This window comes from Leopardus geoffroyi, chromosome A3 (assembly GCF_018350155.1).
Source record: "Leopardus geoffroyi isolate Oge1 chromosome A3, O.geoffroyi_Oge1_pat1.0, whole genome shotgun sequence".
NCBI lineage: Eukaryota > Metazoa > Chordata > Mammalia > Carnivora > Felidae > Leopardus > Leopardus geoffroyi.
This window is the reverse complement of record NC_059336.1, coordinates 69,550,223-69,571,438: the sequence shown is the minus strand read 5'-3', so window position 1 is coordinate 69,571,438 and position 21,216 is coordinate 69,550,223. Positions and strand designations below refer to the sequence as shown.

At 35.6% G+C, this 21,216-nt stretch overlaps 1 protein-coding gene across 28 annotated transcripts in view; it reads left to right on the top strand.

Annotated features, from left to right (window-relative positions):
- NRXN1 (neurexin 1) overlaps positions 1-21,216 on the top strand; it is a 1,133,918-nt gene that overhangs the window by 576,931 nt on the left and 535,771 nt on the right. For 18 of the 28 annotated variants that reach the window (XM_045446025.1, XM_045446019.1, XM_045446024.1 and 15 more), the window contains 2 exons: positions 1,541-1,714; positions 7,980-8,099. In XM_045446025.1, coding sequence (XP_045301981.1) covers positions 1,541-1,714; positions 7,980-8,099 — 294 coding nt within the window. Of the gene's footprint in view, positions 1-1,540; positions 1,715-7,031; positions 7,059-7,979; positions 8,100-21,216 lie in introns of all 28 variants that reach the window. The other 10 variants (XM_045446002.1, XM_045446007.1, XM_045446003.1 and 7 more) reach the window with 1 other exon arrangement.

The following is a 21,216-nucleotide window of genomic DNA, read 5'->3' as shown; positions in this document are numbered from 1 at the left end:
TTATATCTGTGGTTTGATTTCAGCCTACTTACAATCTAATAGGTTAACTTATAACTATTTCATGGATGCTGGCAGAAGACAGAAGACTTTTGGGTCAGAGAACAAGGACTCATGACTCAACAAACAGCATGAGTATCCACGTGTTCTCCTTCCAAGTCCCACGAAGACAACACAGAGGGACCCAGATAAACATTAGGAATGTAGGAGTTTTGTGTTACATTGGGGAAAAGGTATCAGGTGGCCTGAAAGGTTGGTTAATCTGAGAGAGAAAACCCAACTGATAATGAAAAGTCAGAAAAACATAGCTCAATAGAGTATGTTAGCAGAACTTTTAAACAGGAATATATCTCATGGGATTTTGGGGTCACCCTCCTTGTCTTCTACATTGACTAAGTGTTTATTAAAGTCAGTGAATTACATCTACTCAATGCCATACAGATATGGTAGATAATCTTTGATAGGAAATGAAGCAATCAAACATGGATTGTAATCTCTCTTGCCCATAAAGCAGGGAAATATCAAACCTAGAGACATGATACTAGCAGAGCGAAGTGTTCCATTAGAAACTTCAATAAAATTTTAAAAAATTGATAAATTGTTAGTGGTTCCCAGAGCATCATAAAGAATTCAAAGTGATATAACTTCACCTAAATAAGAAATACCTGGGGCGCCTGGGTGGCTCGGTTGGTTAAGCGTTTGACTTTGGCTCAGGTCGTGATCTCACGGTCTGTGAGTTTGAGCCCCACGTTGGGCTCTGTGCTGACAGCTCAGAGCCTGGAGCCTGTTTCAGATTCTGTGTCTCCCTCTCTCTCTGCCCCTCCCCTGTTCATGCTCTGTCTCTCTCTGTCTCAAAAATAAATAAACGTTAAAAAAAAAAAGAAATACCTGAGAAAGGATATAAGCAGACTCTTAATGGGAGTCAGTTAGTGAATGTGATAGGTGCAAGTACGGTAATGGGCAATTCTAGTGGAGGAGGTAATTGTAGACACTGAAGAGAATTTGTTGAACTTCTGATTGACATAAAGACCCAGAGTTCTCTAAGCAGAAGGTTGACTGAGTGTCTAGTTCATATTTTTACTCTGGTGGATACTTTCTATATTTTATCTCAGTTAATTCTCATAAAAACCTATAGGACAGATTTTTATCATTTCTATTTTAGAAATGGGGTTTCTAATGATCAGAGAAACTACAAACAAAACAAACTAAAACAAACAAACATTAAAAGTTGCAGAATAACCAGGCTTGGTAAATAACCAGGCTTGGATTTTAGTACAAGAATATGCAACCCGATGGCCCATATTCCTTCCACTTGGCCATACTGTATTGAGCTCATTCAATTCTCTGTGGAAAACTATCTTTGAATGCTGGTATGTTACTCAAGCGCTTCTATTGTTGTATACTTTTAGGAAAATATCTAATTATAATTGACTTTTTTATTAATTCAATGAAGAATAAACCAAACTATTTTTTTTCCTATCCTCCTGTATGTTTAAAACAATGACAAGTTACTTTTGTGACCAAAACTTTGCTTTTCCCACAGGTGACTTATATATAGGAGGAGTGGCTAAAGAAACCTACAAATCTTTGCCGAAACTCGTCCATGCCAAGGAGGGTTTTCAAGGCTGCCTGGCCTCAGTTGATTTAAATGGACGACTTCCAGACCTCATCTCAGATGCTCTTTTCTGCAATGGACAGATTGAGAGAGGATGTGAAGGTACTAGATCTTTGTTATGAAATTCTAAGTAATTCTAATTCCAACCGTAAATAAGAACAATTCTCTCTAGGCAGCAAAATTTATTTCTGCCAACTGTTCAACCCCCTCCCCCCCACCCCTTAGGGCTTAGAAATCCTTATTTGTGTTTTTCACTTTTCAGCCCATAAATCCTAAATTTTCTGGGCTGTTTGCAAACCTACATTAATGCCTTATATAAGATGGGAGCTCCGTGCATGGATCTTGTTATTTTCTGCTCCTGTGAATTCTATAGTTTGCCTAATTGGTGGGTTAATCATTTTTGCAATGCCTGCTTTAAAGACATTAAATAGTTACCCTGTTTAGACTAAAAAATATATATTTACTGCAGCGAGTGTCAATCAACTTGAGACTGCCTTTTTTTTTTCAAATCTACATTCAGCAAGCTACAAGACTATAAAGTTCAGATACCCATTGTCAAATCACTATTTGATTTGTATCTACCTGGTAGCAAGAGTTTCTGCTGTATATCATCAGTTTGTTTTAGCAAAAATTGTTTTCTTCTATTACCCAGGACTAATATTCCATACTTGAGAAATGTGCTCAAGTATCTTTCTGTTTTTCTGTGCTCTCTATCAGATGAAGATCTGTGGGAGTACTTTTAGATCGCTACTTTCATTTTAGATAATTTTCACTTCAACACCTCAGATTATGTGAGCCAATTCTCCCTCCATAAATGTAATTTAATCACATTATCCCGAATTTGGGGGCTCTGAATGTATTGCTGGTTCTCCTTTAATGTTGAAAACAGTTTGGGCTATTTTGAAAATTTTAGATTCATAAGGAAATTTCATATGGAAGAGGCAAAGAAAGACATGTGAATTCCTATCCCCCAGATTATGAATCATTCTTCTCGGCCAAAATAATGCCATTAGATTTAGCAATTACCTAAGTACATGGAGATTTTTTTTAAATACATTTTTTTCTCTCTGCTGTATATATTTCCCTGAAAAGTCAGGTGAAATTCAAACTGTGTTTTAATCCTTCTGGAAGATAATGTTATTTAATAGAAGACTTCACTGAAATTTTCGTTAATGATATTGCTATATTTATTTTTTTTATTTCAAATTTAGGTGTTGCACGGTCTTGTAAAACAAAGGGAAACTGTGTTTTCTCCATTTACCAAAGGAAGCAAGATTGTTAAGTGAATAAATTCTTTCTAGTGGGTAGATACATGTATGTAGGTCATAACTTTGATTCTTGGAGGTGATCTAATCAGTGAGAATATATACATTAAAAAAAAAAGTACTACAAACTCCTGAAAATATTTCTTTTTCAAAAATAGGCCTTTTTACAAAGTTGCTTGGCAAGTGACTTCTCACCTACAAAGAGATGTTGGGAGCAGACAGACACGTTCACAGCTAAACACCCACAAGATAGAAATCCAAACACACACATATGACCCCCCTACCACTGACACATACATGATATGAGTGGGTTGGTATAAGGGAAAACTAATGAGAGGAAAGGTGGACTGAGAAAAGATATTTGTGGAAATGATATTTGGTTTTATTTCCTAACATAATCTAATAAGCAGAGTACTATTTGAACATTTGAAATCATTTAGTAGATTATGACATTGGTTCCTTCCTTACCTTATATGTGATGCTTATAATCTGAGCTTTAATAATTCTTACCCTCTTTTTACCCCCTTTTTCTTTATTCTTAGAATGTTACCATGCCCTCCTTTCTACCTTAACACTTCCCTGATTTTTTCATTCCAACACCAAGATTAAGAACTTTTAATTTATGATTATTTCTATCCTATGAAGTTCCTAGGAATAATCTTAGATAAACTTGTCATATGTGTAATTGATGATATACATATATTTTTAGAAATAGTGATCAAATTCTAGATGCTTGATGAATTACCTCTGTAAAGATAGTTGTGTTATAGAACTTTAAGTCCAAATCACACGGGAATCACTGAACTTTCATATTAATAGAAGTGGTATAAATTTGTGAATAACCAAATATCTTTGAAGATTTTCCATCATTCCTACCTGACAAGACCCACAAATCTCTAAGTCCCTTTCATATAAAAAGTTCTTGGTCTTTCCTAATAACCACTTGCTGCCTTCCATTTTTAACTAATTTCATTGGGTCATAGCTGCTTTTATTTATATAGCACACTAGCTGGGGGAGGAAGCTTGCCTTTTCCAAGTCCCTTTAGATGATTGTTTCTCAAACTTTAGCCAGTATCAGAATCACCTGGAGAATTGTTAAAACACAAATTCCAGAACATTACCCCCAAGATTGCTGATTCAGCAGGATCCTAGAATTTACATTTCTAACCTGTTGCTAAAATGATGCTGATGCTGTTGTTCCAAGGACCAAACTTTGAAAACTACTGCTAGGTGGCATTTTCCTACCTACCTAAGAGAAAATAGAGACTGGTAACCCACCAATAATCAGGCTCAGATAAGCTCAGTACTAAAACTAAGGTAAGATAACTTTTGTACGTAAAGTCAGTGAAAATTTTTTTTAATTCAGACACTCTTTGCATAGCATCTAAATTCAGCCCCAGAACTGTTATAAGCCACAGAAATACTTACTTATTAAAGCTACCATTGACTTGGCACTAGTGACAGTAAGTTTACATCTGCTATTTCATTGCATCCTTAAAACTCTGTAAATTAGGTAGTACTGACGTTTTTTAGATGAGTAAATTGAGCCTCACAGACGTAAGGTGACCTTAAGATCACACGGCTCGTTGATGGTTGATGGAAGCTTTGAACCCAAGTTTGCCATACTTGAAAGTCCAGGCATCAAAACACTTTCGTCTCTTGTTTCTTTGGTTTCCAGAGATTTTAGTTTTACCTTCACTTCTCTTCCTTTTCAGACATATGCTTTTACTTAACCACTTAATACACATGTCCTTGTGGTTTGTTCCCAATTTTATTCAGTGACAAAATAAAAGGAACATTACATAACTCAAGGAAAAAATAAATTCAGGGCTTTGTCTTGTGTAAATGCCTGTCCATATTTAAATATTATTCTAGAAGGTGAGTATTTTGAAAAATATGTCTTGTCATACAGAGGCATGCATTCTTTTATAAGACCTGAGTATAAAAAGACTGTTGTGGGGTGCCTGGGTGGCTCAGTCGGTTGAGTCCGACTTTGGCTCAGGTCATGGTCTCGTGGTCTGGTCCATGAGTTCGAGCCCCATATGGGGCTCTGTGCTGACAGCTCAGAGCCTGGAGCCTGCTTCGGATTCTGTGTGTGTCTCTCTCTCTCTCTCTTCCTCCCCTGCTCATACTCTGTCTCTCTCTCAAAAATAAATGAACATTAAAAAAAAAAGACGGTTGTGATAATGAAAAATAATAATAAAGCATGTCTCTTTGCTCACATAAAGTTTGGCAGGTACGCTGAGTTGCAGCTCCATAATATGGGCAGATTCATTTTTAGGAGTGCAGTTTTACCATTTTTAGAATTTGGTATTATTTTGCAATTGTATTTCTGATGATTTTTACAAGAGCAAAAGTGAACACAATAATCTAGCTCTTCATCAGTTCCTATTGCTGCTCTTACCTTGTGCTGGGCAAGTCAGGGAGCTGCTATGAATTAATGAAACAGCACCTGACCCGCAGTGGGCCAGCACCACTCCCTGTTCCCAGGCTTATCCCAGGAGGGAATGTGAGAAGGAGTATTGCTTTAAGAGTTGTTGTTTTTTTTTTCCTAATGTTAATTTATTCTTGAAAGAGAGAGAGAGTGTACACAAGTGGGGTAGGGGCAGAGAGTGAGGAGGACATAGGATCCAAAGCAGACTGTGTGCTGAGAACAGCAAGCCCCATGCAGAGCTTGAACTCATGAACCATGAGATCGTTATCTGAGCTGAAGTTGGACACTCAACCAACTGAGCCACCCAGGAACCCCTGTTTGTTTTAAACAAACAATAATTACTTTCAGTCTCTAACTCCATGGGATAAAGATCATTAGACCACTTGCCTCTCATAGATTGGAAACACAACAAAAACTAAGCAATTTAGTGGTTCTTAGTTCTTTGATGAACTAAGTGATAAAAACTATTACATCTGTTTAGGGCTTCCATGTCTGAGAAATTAATAATAATAATAATAATATTATTATTATTATTATTATTATTGATAACATCTGTTAGTTTTATTACTATTAGTATACCTATTGTTGTTGTTATATAATTAGTTCTTACAGTGTTATGGTTTCTTAATTTGTGAACATTCACATAGGTTAGGCTAAATTCAATAACTTTCTATGAAGAATACTGAGAAAATTATAACAGAAATACTTTTGTAACGAGCATGTTTAGAAAGACATTTCATGAAAATGTCAATTTACACAAAGGCTAATTACAGGTAATTCTCATTTATTCACTAAAGCAGTTACCTCAAAGGCTTTCAGTGTTAATTGGCCTGGTATCATTTCATTATTTTCATAAAACCTCTAAAATAGTGTTTACTAGAAAACATCTTTAGTTTTCTACTCTAAAGCTGTTTAGATTGACTGCATTCTGTTTTGACCATTCACTAAGACGGTCCCTATTAGTGGGGTTCTATTGTAATAAATATTCCCAGAGCAGTTTAGAAGAGTTGAAGGGAATTATGAAGATGGAGAAAATACTGACATAACTCTGAGATCCTTAAGTAGTATATGCCCAGCCTGGTAAGAACACTGAAATCTTGTAAAGGGATTTTTTGTAAGAGGAATTAGACTGCAGTTTGCTTTTTCTATCCCTTAGTTCTCTCAGCCACCCAAATAATATATATATAGTACATTTTGATAGTTTGGTGTCACTCTGAAGTCCAGCTGTTGGCAATGAATGGCTGGCATTACAGTTTTAAGCCTTAATTGCAATTGCAAGATAAAAAGATGCAGAGGGGAAAAAGAAATGGAAAGGGATCATTGGTCTGCTAATGACCATAGTTTACACTGTATATGCGCATGACAAATGGTGCCACATTTTCCAAATAAGCAATGCAATTCCTTTGGTAACGCATTCATATCTATCCAAGAGAGGAAAAAAATACAGAAGCTCTTTTAATTTCTTTCATTACATGTCATCAGCTCAACTAACCATTATATATACATATACAGTAAAATTCTAATAAATGCTTTCTCATTTTTGGCTTCTCTTAAGATTTATGGCTGTTAGTATTAATTTGTTTGCTCTACATAGCATTTTTTCTCCCCCTTTATAGCAGCATGCTTTTTGAATCTGAACGTTCTGTGTTTGCCCCATTTTGGTATTGCTTACTAACATTTAATATATTTTGCTTTTTTTTTTTTTATTTTGCTGACAAAGTTGCATTGATGAAAGCTGACTTGCAAGGTAGATAGCCCTGTGTGTAAAAAACAAGACTGAAACCCCGCAATACACGGTGGAAACCCCAAAATGACATTTTCTTTACATCTTTCAGTGACTGTTGTTTGGGTTCAGATTTAATTTCTCCCCTTCTTGAACATTGTGCAAGAAGCCTCATCTTGTAGCATAGTCTGCATAAAGGCTTTCAGTCTTGAATATGTTTGTATAGTGATTGCCTCTAGTGCTTTGATCATCTTTTTTTTAGTTCTTTGTTTTCCAGTGTTCTAGTTATGATTCTTTAGAAATAGCCTAGAATTCTTTTTACTTGTACGTTAAATGGGGGCATGTCATTTCTACAGACTTTTTTCATTTTATGTTTAACTGCATGAAATTGTTAAAGCATGTGAATTGATACTTGCCAACATACCTATCCAAAACACCCAACAACCATAACTTTATCCATAGCTTGTGCAGGGAAACTTCTGGAAGCTTCTAGGGCATTTTTGCATAACTCTCTTCAGTTATTTTGCCAATCTTTATCTCAATTTCATAAAGCTCTAATCTCCATTTCTCATGGTGTCTCTATTCATTGGTCAGAAGTTAAGGAGATCCATGCATTTTTCTAAAATACAAATGGTGATAGAGAATTACTGATGATGGAATGAGATTACTTGCGACCATGATCATACTAGAAGCTATGTGCTTGCTTTTACTATTTGTTGGTTTAGTTTACTATTATAATGTATTTTGTTCTATATTTGAAACTTCAGAAAACCTTCATATTACAGCTTCTCTGTTCCTAATTCAGGTGTGTGAACTAGAACTTTCAAAACTGGTTTGGTCATGTAATTTGAGGTGTTGGCAACTACTATATGTGACCTAGCTCATGTATAAAACATTTGTGGATTTTTTTAAAGAACCCAAGTTTCTTTTGGATTATTTTTGCAGGACCCAGCACAACCTGCCAAGAAGACTCCTGTTCCAATCAAGGTGTGTGCTTGCAGCAATGGGATGGCTTCAGCTGTGACTGTAGTATGACTTCCTTCAGTGGTCCACTCTGCAATGACCGTAAGTACCCCTCTGAGTACGGACTCAGATAGTCATCATTGCTTCCAGTTACTGTGAGTCTTTATATTATGTGTAAGTCAAACTGTCATGATGAGAAGCAGTTGGTTTTACAGAAAAGGCATTTTTGAAAAAAATAAAGTATTAATCAAGGATGCCTTTAGCTAAATGCTGTGATGCTGGTGAGCCTTTAGTTTGTAAGCGTTTACTGTAATGTTTTTTAATTGCTAATGGTCACCTTGTCAGAAATCTTTTTTTTTTTTCATTTCCTACATATGACAATCCTCTTCTAGTTTTTGAAAGAGACTCCTTACTACTTTATATTAAATAATCTTTAATTCCAGAAGATTATATGTTGAGGGCTGTAATTTTCATGAAAGGTGACACATCTCATTATGTTTCTCTTTCTATATCTTTCTTAAAGCAGTATCTGCCTTTTATTTTAAAAACAGTATGTTTAAACATTGTCCTTCAAGTGGTCTCTCTTATACTTTAAGCACCTGTGGATTTTTTTTCCTTTAGTCTCACAATTGTATTGTTTATAGCATGACTAAGAAACGCAGCATTCACATGATATCATGGAATATCTAATAGTATGACTTCAGTGAGAATTTTAAGGTTGAATTAACTGGTATATAGGATGAAGTCCTGTTTCTTAATTCTCAATTAGATTGTGCCTTACAGCACTTCATCAAAATGATAAAAAGCATTTTCTACAAAACAATAAATTTCACTATACTGAGAAAACTTTTCTGACAAAGCCTCCCTCTTGCAAAATAGAATGAATGATTTATATCATAAAAGCGACAGTTAAGAAAAAGCTCTAGGATGATGGGATGGGGGATGCGATGATTGAAGATTTGGGCTTGTAGGCAAAGGCTGGGCTTGGGTATGGATTTAAAGACTGGAGTTTTTGCCTTTGATCTTTCTCTATTTGAAACTCTATTTATGTCAGTACACATATGTATTGCAATATTGAAGATGAGGTCAAACTAAAATATTCCCTGAAACTGAGTTTAGTGATATGGTACAACTCAGCAGCTATTTTCAGGTTTTCTATTCAGAAATTAAGTATAGGAATAATAAACAATTATTACAAAGTAAAATAGTACTTGGAAGAGAAGTGTAAATATCACACCACCATAGATGGGGAAGTATTTTGTCTCCATCCTACCAGTGACATCTTCCATAAATTACACCAAACTTGAAGCAATGAACATGTATCCATCATACATTTGTACACACACACACACACACACACACAAAATAACCATATTTGGAGTTCTACAAACGACCTTAAATGAAGACTCAATGAATACTTTATGTACTTATATGTACCTAAAGCAAAGCAAATATAAAACTTTTATATACTTTTGATAAATATATGTACATATGTGTGCAGAATTATAACTTCCTGCATTTGTTCCTGCCCCATAGAAGATAACGTAAATTTATTTTCAAGGACAACCAGAAGACTGATAATTTGTTATGATTTTATTATGGTAAATCTTTAATCCTGAATATGATCCTGACAGATGTATGACTACATGTGGTAGCTGAGATAGCTTTTATTGCATAAAAATGTTTTTCATTTTGCTAAAGAACTTTCTCTGCCAAACTTAATCTAGTTTCCATGTTTTACAAAATAGTTGCCATTTGGTTGTGTCAGATTGTGTATTCTCATATACCAGTTAAATTTGAAGAATATAATTTTCTCTATGTATTTGCTAGACATTTCCTAACAGAACATGAAGATCCTACCCTAAGTATCATGCTGTCTTCACATCATTTTACAGAAAATTATTTGAATGCTGCTCTTGAGTGATAGTGGTGGTGATGATAATGATAAGGCTATTTGTTATTTTCTTGTAAATAAGGTAAATGTCATTCAATAAATGTGTCTCCTGATATGCCTCTTGCACAGATCAGCATTAAAATGACTTTGGAGGGCTCTCAGAATACATACATTTTGATTAAATCATTACCTCTTAATGGGATTTTTGGAAATGTGAAATGCTTTCCTGGTTTGTGCATGGAGTTTTGGTGGTGAGGATATGTATGTATAAATCAACATTTAAAAGAAAATCTTATTTGCATATCAACTTTAATTTGTAGAAGGAACACCAGTCACCATTACCTTTATTAAAAGGTAAACTGAAGCATCCTAAAAAATTTAAGAGTTTATTTAAGGAAAAATAGATTCAAATTGGGCAGCATCCAATCTAGAAGATAGAAAGGAGCTCCAAGGATCTGTATAAAATGAAAGAATTGTGGGCAGAAGAGAGCAGGGACAAGGAAGTAATACTGGCAAAAAAGAAAAAAAAAAGCATGTTGGTTATTGAAAAGTTACCTTTCTTTAGGGAATGACAGGGATCTATGAAGCAGATTACCTAAATATTGATGATCAGGATAGTCCTGATTGACTGAATTAAGATTCTGTTTCTGGGATGGCTGAAACTGTAATTAAATTAAATCTTGGTTTGGGAATGTGGGGTTTAGCATAAACGACTCCATTTGGGGCCTCTTGTCTTTTTTTTTTTTTAAGTACTTTGAAGACATGCAATTGATAGGGCAATAAGAGTAGCATGCCATATTTTCTTCAATTGTTATGTTCATCAAAATGAACATTATTTCTGCATCTCCCTGTTTTTCTGTGAGTTACACAAACAGAATTAATGTAATTCCTGGGATTTTAACAAACTCCTTTCCTGTATAGTTTGATTTTTTTTTTAAATAAAGCTATTTAGGACATTTCATTTCTTAAAGAAATTTCCATCTGTAGTTTAGGTATTTATCCATAAATTCTGTGACAGCAGCCTTCAACTCTACAGAAAACCAACCAAACAAAAACAACAAAAAAAGGAAAATAGAAATAAAGCTTTTAAAAGGGGGAAAGAACACAAATAAGACACACTGTGTCCAAAATAGACCTTCTGACTATCATCTCTCTGATAAATTTCATAGAATGGGTTAAAGTAACTAGAAAATTTTATTTATGTTAGCCTGGAGATATAATTAACAATGGAAAGATGGGAATACTTTTTAGCTTGTAAGTATAATCTTGGGTAAATCGTACTAATTAATGAACTTAAAGGAATCTTTCAAAAAAGAGGCACTTATGCAAAGTGATGCCAAAGGCTACTTTGAAAGAAATGTTTGTTTGTGAAACCCTTTTTTTCCCCTGGAAGATTGCCACACAAATGACCTACTCATTGAGAAAAGTAATTGCTATGTGTACATGTGTAGGGTAGTGTAGTGTAGTGGGCTCAACCTGATTCTTCCATATCAATACTATATTTTTTGGCTTTTTGTAGTAATTTTCTGGTTAAGTTTCCCATTTCTTATCTCTTTCTCTTCCAATCCATCCTATGCTTCCTTATTAATTTTGTTCTTTATTCCTATTCTCCCTAGTTTAATATCACCAGCTCTTCCTGATTTTCCTAATCAGAGGCAATATCTTTCCTCCTCTGACTGCTGTAGTGCTTTGTTGATGGTATTTTATCAGCCATCACTTTCTGGCCTTATATTATTTAGGTTTGGTCTTATCTCCCTGTAAGACTATATTGTAAGACCACGTGCTTTTCCCAGGCAATATTCTTTTTTTTTTCCACTCATAAGCCCAGTGTTTTATACATCATAATGCATATAATTGGTAACAGTGGCAACTTACTACATCTGTGTTGACTAGATGCATGAATCTTGCATGAAGATTTCCAATATATACTCAGTAGTTAACAATACTCTCCAAATTCATCAGTTTGGAGTTGGAGTTCATGAACCTCTGTGGTCTGACCCTAGCTTTCATTTTCATCCTTATCTATTGCAGAACCTTGTCCATATGGCATGTTACTGCCAATTAACTTACTTATGGCTTTCTGAACAACATTACACTTTCCCAATTTCCTCACCATTGCTTATGCTAATTTATCCTCCTGGGGAATGCTCTCATTCCACCTGGAATGAATTCCTTTTACTATATATCTGCTCGAAGAAATATAATTTCATTTTCAATCTCTACTTAACTGTTTCATCCCATGGAAACTTTGATAGTCCTCCTATCTGAGCCTTAGCTTTCCACTATTCTGAAATCTTAGAGTAACCATTTTTCTAATGTACCATATATTGTAGCTTTTTGTCAACTTTTTCTTCCATGTAACCACTTACTGAGTGCCTGCTATGTGCCAGGTCTCTGCCTGGAGTTTACATTACTGTCACTATATAGAACCAACATATCACCTATTCATGCTTGTGCACAAACACACAAACACACACACACACACACACACACACACACACACACACACATACATACCACCATCAAACCCTTATGCTATACAGTAATCCTTTCACTGCTTTCACCCTGTGGTACAGAATAGAATATAACTTTATTAGCTAATTTAATGTCAGACTGGGGAAGATGAATATGGCTATGATCACATGGAAAATAGTGAACATAATAACATTGTCACATTACATTAGTGCAGAATTGTGTGCTAAATTACACTTCAGATTCAATGGTGTCTGTTACCATAAGGGAATAATACATCATAGTGCTATTATTTTGGTGCTAGGAGGGTATGGTCTCTGCCATTAGAAGACTATTTTCAGAATTCTAAATTTGCCAGAAGAAAATCTTTCTGATAGGAATTTATTATATCTTTTGTATGAGAATTAGAAATGTTCACTGAAACTAGATTTGACTGTGACTTGTTACCATGACACTTAAAAATACCTTCAGCTTTGTTTCTCACTTTTTTTGTTGTTTGTCAAGAGAATCCAATATCCAGTATTTGAGCATCAATATCATATCTACTGGAAGTGAATCATAACACATATAAAAATAGCTGGATCAAAGTCACATTGTTTCTGTCCCATTTAGAGCTGCCAGTAGTATTAAGCTGTGAGCTGATTTGTTGCCAGTACCATTTAGGGATGAATAAAATTTAGCAATTAGCTCTGTCCACAACCAGATCCTCACTGTATGGTGAATCTTACTGACCTTGGATCATTCAAGCATTTCTACATGGCATCCTTTAAGTTGTTTAAAGCAATGCATAAGCAGTATTTACAGATAATGCCATAGAAAAATTATCTATGGGGAAACAGGGTCAGACTTATCTTAGATTAAACCAAAAGAATTAAGATATTGTTCACGCTGATCAGAAAATGCAATAAAAAACAGAAAGGAAAGCATCATATATGACAGAGAAACGTACTTTAAAATAGAAATATTGTCTTCTATGTCATATAAATGTATCTTTGTTCTTGTTGGTAATAGACATCATAAAAGTAAATACCTAAAAGACATTGGTCTTTTTGTATTACAATTGAGCAGTGAAATGACATTTTTAAGCTTTATCTACATAAGAAAATCAAGTGGGGAGAAAACCCCCAAAACAGTGGTATAGAACATTATTGTATTTGAATGATCCAGATTAATACCCTGTATTGTTTAGCAGGTAAATGATTCATGACTCTGAATAGCTCTTTACTTTTTGTAAATGGTGTCAGTTTTACACCAGAAGTCAAGAAGGAAGGCCCAGGTGAATTTTTCCTACTGCTGGTGCTCTGTAATTTTTCTGGCTCACTTAGTGTTCTGACTGGGTAGACTTTCCCTTGGCTCTGATGTCATTGCTCAACAGTGCTGGGCTTATATAAATATAGAGGTGGTCTTTGATGTTTGCATTACTGGGCTAATACTGTGATATCCCACCAGAGGCCAACTAGACTAAGGCTCCATTGAAAGAAGGTTCGCCAGTCATCGTGGTTAACTATCCTAAAGGGATTACAGTGGTTGCAACTTCTACTACATGAAATTTCAAAGAGCTCTATGACTAGGGTCTGTATCTGAATAATTTTCTCATTCTCTCGGAGTGTATTGTGCTCAGGTTTCTCACTTTTCTTTCCAGCTAGGGCAACACAGCACATGCAGGGTCCAGGATAGGGTAGGGAGACTGTCTGAATCTGAGGTATGTATTTTTGAAACTTGAGGTTTAGATTTACTTTTTTAAAATGGTTTTTACCTCCCCAGAACTGATGCACTGAAAACCCTTTGAACAAAATGAAGATTAATGATGGTGAATTCTCAGAATCCTGTTTAATACTAAATAAGTATCAACAGTAAATAATTTAGTAGCCATTTATTAATCAAGAAGATATGTGAATAGAGTAAAATGTTAAATAATTCTCCAACTTTATAGAATCAGATTATCATGGGAATGTTTTTATTTTTTTAATTTTTTTTGTTTTTTGTTTTTTGTTTTTTCTGTCTCCAAATTTTTATTTAAATTCCAGTTAGTTGACATGCAAGGTGATATCAGTTTCAGGTGTAGAATTTAGTGATTCCCCACTTACATACAATACCCAGTGCTCATCACAATGCATGTACTCCTTGCATCATTCATTACATCCCCCCACTCACCTACCCTCCAGCAACCCTCAGTTTCTTCTCCATAGTTAAGAGTCTGTTTTTTGGTTTGCTCCTTTTTTCCCCTATGTTTGTTTTGTTTCTTAAATTCTACATATGAGTGAAATCTATGGTATTTGTCTTCCTCTGACTTAGTTCGCTTAGCATAATACTCTTTAGTTGTGTCCACATTGTTGCAAATGGCAAGATTTCATTTTTTATGGATAAGTAATATTCCATTGTGTATATCTTCTTTATCCATTCATTAGTCACTCAACATTTGGGCGGCTCTTTCCATAATTTGGCTATTATTGATAATGCTGCTATAAATATCAGGGTGCATGTATCCCTTCAAATCAGCATTTTTGTATCCTTTGGGTAAATACCTAGTAATGCAACTGCTGGAGCATAGGGTAGTTCTGTTTCTAACTGTTTTCCAGAGTGGCTGCACTAGTTTGCATTCCCACCAAAAAGGTAAGAGGGTTCCCCTTTCTCCACATCCTCACCAACACCTGTTGTTTCCTGTGTTGTTAATTTGAGCCATTCTGACTGGTGTGAGGTGATATCTCATTGTAGTTTTGATTTATACTTCCCTGATGATGAGAGATGTTGAGCATCTTTTCGTGTGTCTGTTAGCCTTCTGTATGTCTTTTTTGGAAAAATATCTATCCATGGCTTCTGCCCATTTTTTAACTGGATTATTTGGTTTTTGAGTGCTGAGTTTTATAAGTTCTTTCATACTTGGGATACTAAACCTTTATCAGATACGTCATCTGCAAATATCTTCTCCCATTACATAGGTTGCCTTTTAGTTTTGTTAATTGTTTCCTTTGCTGCACAGAAACTTTTTATCTTGATGAGGTCCCAATACTTCATTTTTGCTTTTGTTTACCTTGCCTTCAGAGACGTGTCTAGTAAGAAGTTGCTATGGCTCAGGTCAAAGAGGTTACTTCCTGTGTTCACTACGATTTTGATGGTTTTCTGTCTCACATTTAGGTTTTTCATCCACTTTGCATTTATTTTTGTGTATGGTGTAAAAGAGTGGTCCAGTTTCATTCTATTGCATGTAGCCATCCAGTTTTCCCAGTACCGTTTGTTGAAGAGACTGTCATGGGTAGGTTTTTAAAGAAGGTGTATCAGGGGCACCTGGGTGGCTTAGTCAGTTGAGCTCAGGTCATGATCTCATGGTCTGTGAGTTCAAGCCCCATGTCAGGTTCTGTGCTAATAGCTCAGAGCCTGGAGCCTGGAGCCTGCTTCAGATTCTGTGTCTCCTTCTCTCTCTGCCCCTCACTTGCGCTCTCTCTCTCTCTCTCTCTCTCTCTCTCTCTCAAAAACAAATAAATATTAAGAAAAAAAATTTTTAATAAAGAAGGTGTAGTTCAGACTTTGCAAAAATAGATATTTTATTTTAAAAGAATATAAGATCAAAAGTAGTTAGACTTTGTGAATTAGATATTTTATTTTAAAAGAATGTAATTGTGATTGAATTTGGAAGGAAATGGTTGGATTAGGCAAGTTGTTTATATGCTCTGTTTCTGTGGATATACGTAGCTGGTGCATAAGGACTACAAAATACTTTTATGTAGATCACACCAGTGTATTTTAATGTTAGTGACATAATTAACAGGTATATGCATACTGTTTATATTTTATAAACCTTACTTTTTCAAACTTCAAAAAATCTTAATATTTTCAATTTACAAATGAAAAGACTTAGGTATGGGCGGTTACATAACTTCTTTGGTCTAAAATGGCTAATAATTTACACAGACAAGTATGAATGTAGGTCTAACTCCAAGCTCATATTATTATTTGTACCCACAATTCCTTTCCAAGAGGGCTTGATTCAGTGTAAATGCTGTTCAAATTTCCCAGATGCAAAATTCCTATAGAAGTTAGTAGTGACTGGCAGTTAACACTGCAGATTTTTTTTTACCAATTTTCATCTCACTCTTGATTCTTATATTAAATTTGAGCATTCTGTGGCAGGAAACCTGCTACTCCCTTCAACTGTTCAGTTGCTGCTTCTAAAGATGGGTTAACAATTCATAGCTGTCTGAGGTGCATGCTGTCATTAGCTTCCAGTTCTGTTATAAAAAAGGTACCAATTATGAAAGAGAGATGGGGATTTTCTGTGATTTTTCTATGACAGCCTGAGTTTCTCAAAGATAATAATTTAACCTTTGATAATGAAATCAGGCAAAATATTTACCAAGGTTCTTCTGCTTGAATCAGAATGACAATGTATGTTATGGGAAATGAGCAGGTAAGGTTCAGAATTGTGCTGACCAGTGAAGGTGCACTGAGTGTTTCATTACATTGATTATATCTCAGTTTTCTCTATATATAGTTGTAGAGGCAGAAAGAACACACACAGAGAAAAAATGAAGTCAGAGATTAGCACCACAGTATTTGAATGTTTTTGGAAAACACAAGGGGGTAACACAAGAGAATGCATGAAGCCCAGATCATGAAAAGTCACTATGAGATTAATAGTAAAGACCATGGGCCCCTTGTATTTGTAGAGAAGGGATAGAAAGCTCAAGGGAAATGTGCAGAGTCCAGAAAAAGGTCATGATAAAAATAACGTTGTGCTTGCATTTGGAAATAATTCTGGTCATAAAGCAAAAAAATATTACTGTGAAGAAAATGTACCTTTACCAGTGATCCCTTTTCCTGCCCTGAACAAAGCATTCTGTGTCTTTAATGAGATTTACTATTGCAATTAAAAAGTGTAGGATTCTTTTATGGGGAGGAATTATGGTCTCCTCTGCAGCTCAGTGCTGTTAGACATTGTTACTTCTCTGGTAGCATTCTACAGCAGCATAAAGTACAAGGATGATCTGTTAGCTCTGGGTATTATGGAGTGTATGATTTTAATGACCCTAATGATCTAAATTCACATCTCTCAGAAAATGGCCTGTAGAGCCTGAGGCTTAATCTCCCCAGGATTTGGTGAGATAGGAAGGTACAAAGGCGTTTCTTAACTTGAAATGATTTCAGAATGAAACAAGTTTCATAAAAGGATGAGCTGATACAGAAGGATGTTTAAAAAAAAAAAATGGGTCGCAAGCAAGGAGGAGGCTGCATTTGACGGGGACAGAGGAAACTGTTCGTGTAGGTGTGAATACTTCTTATAAATATATAACATATGACCCTTTAGGGAGAGAAACAGATGGAATATGTAGCAGAAAATAAAGAATACATTTTGCTTGGTTTCTTCACTCCAGTGGCACAGTGTATATTTTGATATTTGGCTTCTCCTGTTGGAAAGGTTTCAAGGCCTCATCTGGATTCCAGCAGCTCAGGGCAATGCTGACTCTGGGAATGGTCCTGAGTAAAAGTAGACCTTTGGATATGTCTCCAAAGCTTCGTCAGGTCATGACGTGCTGCATTAAATACCCCAGCCATGTTTCCACTTGAATGCTCACTAGGTGGAATCCAGAATCAAGGATCAGGCTTTCTGCAGTCATCACACCCTCAGAGTAAGACAGGGTTGCTAGAACTATGGGGTCCATCTTCCATGACCTCAATCATGAATCCACTCTCCTTGGTCCTATTCATGGCAAGTGCTCCATTTTACTAAATTAAAAACATGAAAGTGTTAGAGAAATACCATTTCCTCTCAGCCACAGGAGACATCACAGAAGTAATTAAACTGGATTGTGGTGTGTTGGGCATGTTCCTTTTATTGACAGTGACAATGATTTTGTAAATCAAAACCTGGAAGCACTTTCAGTGTTGTTGAAGTGCAAAAGATAAAAGCATAAGGTTCTAAAAATGATGAAACTAAAATCAATCTATGGAGTGCAGTATGAGGGGCTGCTGTATGAGTTGTGAATGCAACCTGTCTTATGGAATTCGGAGCTATATGAGGGGATAACTTTGTTTTTAGCTTAGTCCCTGCAGGCTATATTGGTGTAAAACCAAATGGAGTAGGTCTTTAATACAAACTATCATTTGTGCTTTTAAGGTCACCTGAAAATTCCAGTCTCCCTAACCCCAATATTCCCTTTTCTGATGTCAGTAGGTTGTTGACATTCATTTCTTTGGAACTCTGCATTCTCTCATTCATCATTTAAAGTTCTCCACCGTCTTGCCCAACAAACACAACCCTAAAGCATGCTTTATCCCTCCTGTGCTCGAGCATTCACTCTTTAATACAGATATTTACAGACACATCAGGGTAGTCACTGAATGCCCTCTTTGCCATCATCTCTGATCAGTGAGTGAGTCCCTCATCTGGATTGTTCTCCTCAACTGCCACTCTGCCCAGGAAAATTCAGCCCATGGAGATGATCCAGCTCAAATCAAGTTCACCCAGAGTGAGACAGTCTTCAGTTAGTAGGTGATTTCTTCTGCTTCTGAGTCTTCAAATGTTTACTGTCTCTAACAGGTGTGGGGTTTGCTTTTGGTTTTAGTTTGCTTATGTGTGTATACACCTTTATTCCCCAGCTATATTTTACATCCTTGTCTTCTATTTTTGGTATGATTTCTCACATGCCTAGCACATATTAAATGCTGGGTAATATTTGAAGATTAGTGTCTTGAAGCCTCCATTAGTTACCTGATTTTTTAAAGACTTTATATTTATGGAGCAGCTTTGTTTAGATTCACAAAAATTAAGGGGGAAGGCACAAAGATTTCCTATATGCCTCCTATCCGCATACATACATCACCTCCCCTGACATCATTCACCAGATTGGTACATTTGTTACAATTGATGAACCTATATTGACATATTATAATCACCCAAAGTCCATAATTTACAAATTAACTGATGTCTGTGTCCATCCCTACTATTCTTTTATATGTAATATATAAATATACTATATTATATTACTCACCATATATATGATATATAATGCCATATATTATAATGTATATAATACTCACCATATATGTGTATATATATTACATAACATCTGGCAAGGGTAAGGTATCATGTTTTATCCCGTTACCGTAAATGCATTTTTCATTCTCTTTATTCCTGATGGTAAAAATCCATGTGGAATTAGAGTCTCGTGTAGCTAGAAAGAAAGTCTTTGAGTAAAGATGTGTGCATTTGTCAGGGGAAATGTGGGTGAGTGTGTGTGCATGCTCACATACCATGGGAGAGGGATTTAAAAACATTACATTCTGTTTTCTTCAAATTCCACTTAAGATGGCATTGTACATTACATGAAATGTAACAAATTCTGGGACTTCAGTTTCTTTCAAGGTAACTATTTTTTGTTAAATTTACTTTCCTCTCATTAATTAGCTGATACCTGCAGGAATAATCACATCATTATGAAATGCTACACTGCTTATTTGATCTTTTTTATCTAAGCTTTAATAAGATTTTGCAATATTGGAGTATTTTTCTAGCAATAACATAAGCTCTCTGGGGGAAAATTTCTCTTATAATAGCTTATCACTTGTGTGCCCTGATTTAGTCCACCAGTGTCCTTGAAGAATTCTCTAAATGTTGCCTTTGCAACAGCTCCAGAAGATCCAAATGCCCATTTGGTGTTACACAGATGTAATTCAGAATATTCTCGTTGTTTTACCTTTTCCATATTAAGTATGATAAAGATAGCATTTGTGTATACAGCTATACCAATTATAAGAGGCTTAATTGGCCTAATTGCTCTGGTTCAGTATTTTAAGTGAATTTGCCTAAAATCAGTTTAGTAGGATGGTGAGTATTCTCCACCTCCAAGGCTACCTAAATCATAATAGGTCTGCCAAGTCTAGATTGACAGCATCAGAAATGGAAATTGCTTGGGGTCCTGGGTGGCTCAGTCATTTAAGCATCTGACTTCAGCTTGGGTCATGATCTCACGGTTTGTGAGTTCAAGCCTTGCATCGGGCTCTGTGCTGACAGCTCAGAGCCTGAAGTCTGCTTCAGATTGTGTGTCTCTGCTCCTCCCCTACTTGTCTCTCTCTCTCTCTCTCTCTCTCTCATAAGTAAATAAACATTTAAAAAATTTTTTTAAAGAAATAGAAATTGCTTGATGGTTAGAGGGGTTGAGAAAAAAGTTTAAATAATAATTTCCAAGAACATTTGAATTTGCCTACCTTAACCAAAAAGGAGGTCATACAATGAAAGGGCTGGACTGTCCACGGTTCCCAAATTGTCATTCCTGGACCAGCCTGTCAACATAACCTATGAAATTGTTAGGAATGCCTCTTACCATATTCAAGACCTCCTAAGTTAGAAAGTATGGGGTGGGTCCCAGAAATCGGTATTTTGAGAGCCTCTAGGTGATTCTGATATGTACTTGGGTTTGAGGACTGTTAGACTAGATGATCTCTAAGGTCATCTTCTTAGTTCTATGCTTTCCAGATAATACATACTTTATCAAATGAAATAAAGGAAGTTATGCCTAAGAATTTTTGTAAGTAAAACATTATAACTAGATTTATGAAACAGTTTCAATATAATCTTGGATGTTTTTGGCATAGTGATTTAAAAGAAATAACACAAATTTTCATTTTGATTATCAGCCTCCTCAGCTGGCTGGCAATCATAAGAATGTTTGAAAAGTTCCCATTCACACTATTCATGCTGTGAAAAATCTAGTTCAAGGCAAAATTCCCCCTGCAGTATGAGGACAATGACTAAACCCAAGTGCACATCCTTCTCTGCTTATCCTGTGACATTCTTTAGAATAATACTCTGATAATTGCCATAGATTGGGAAATAAAGTATTATTCTTATCTGTGAAA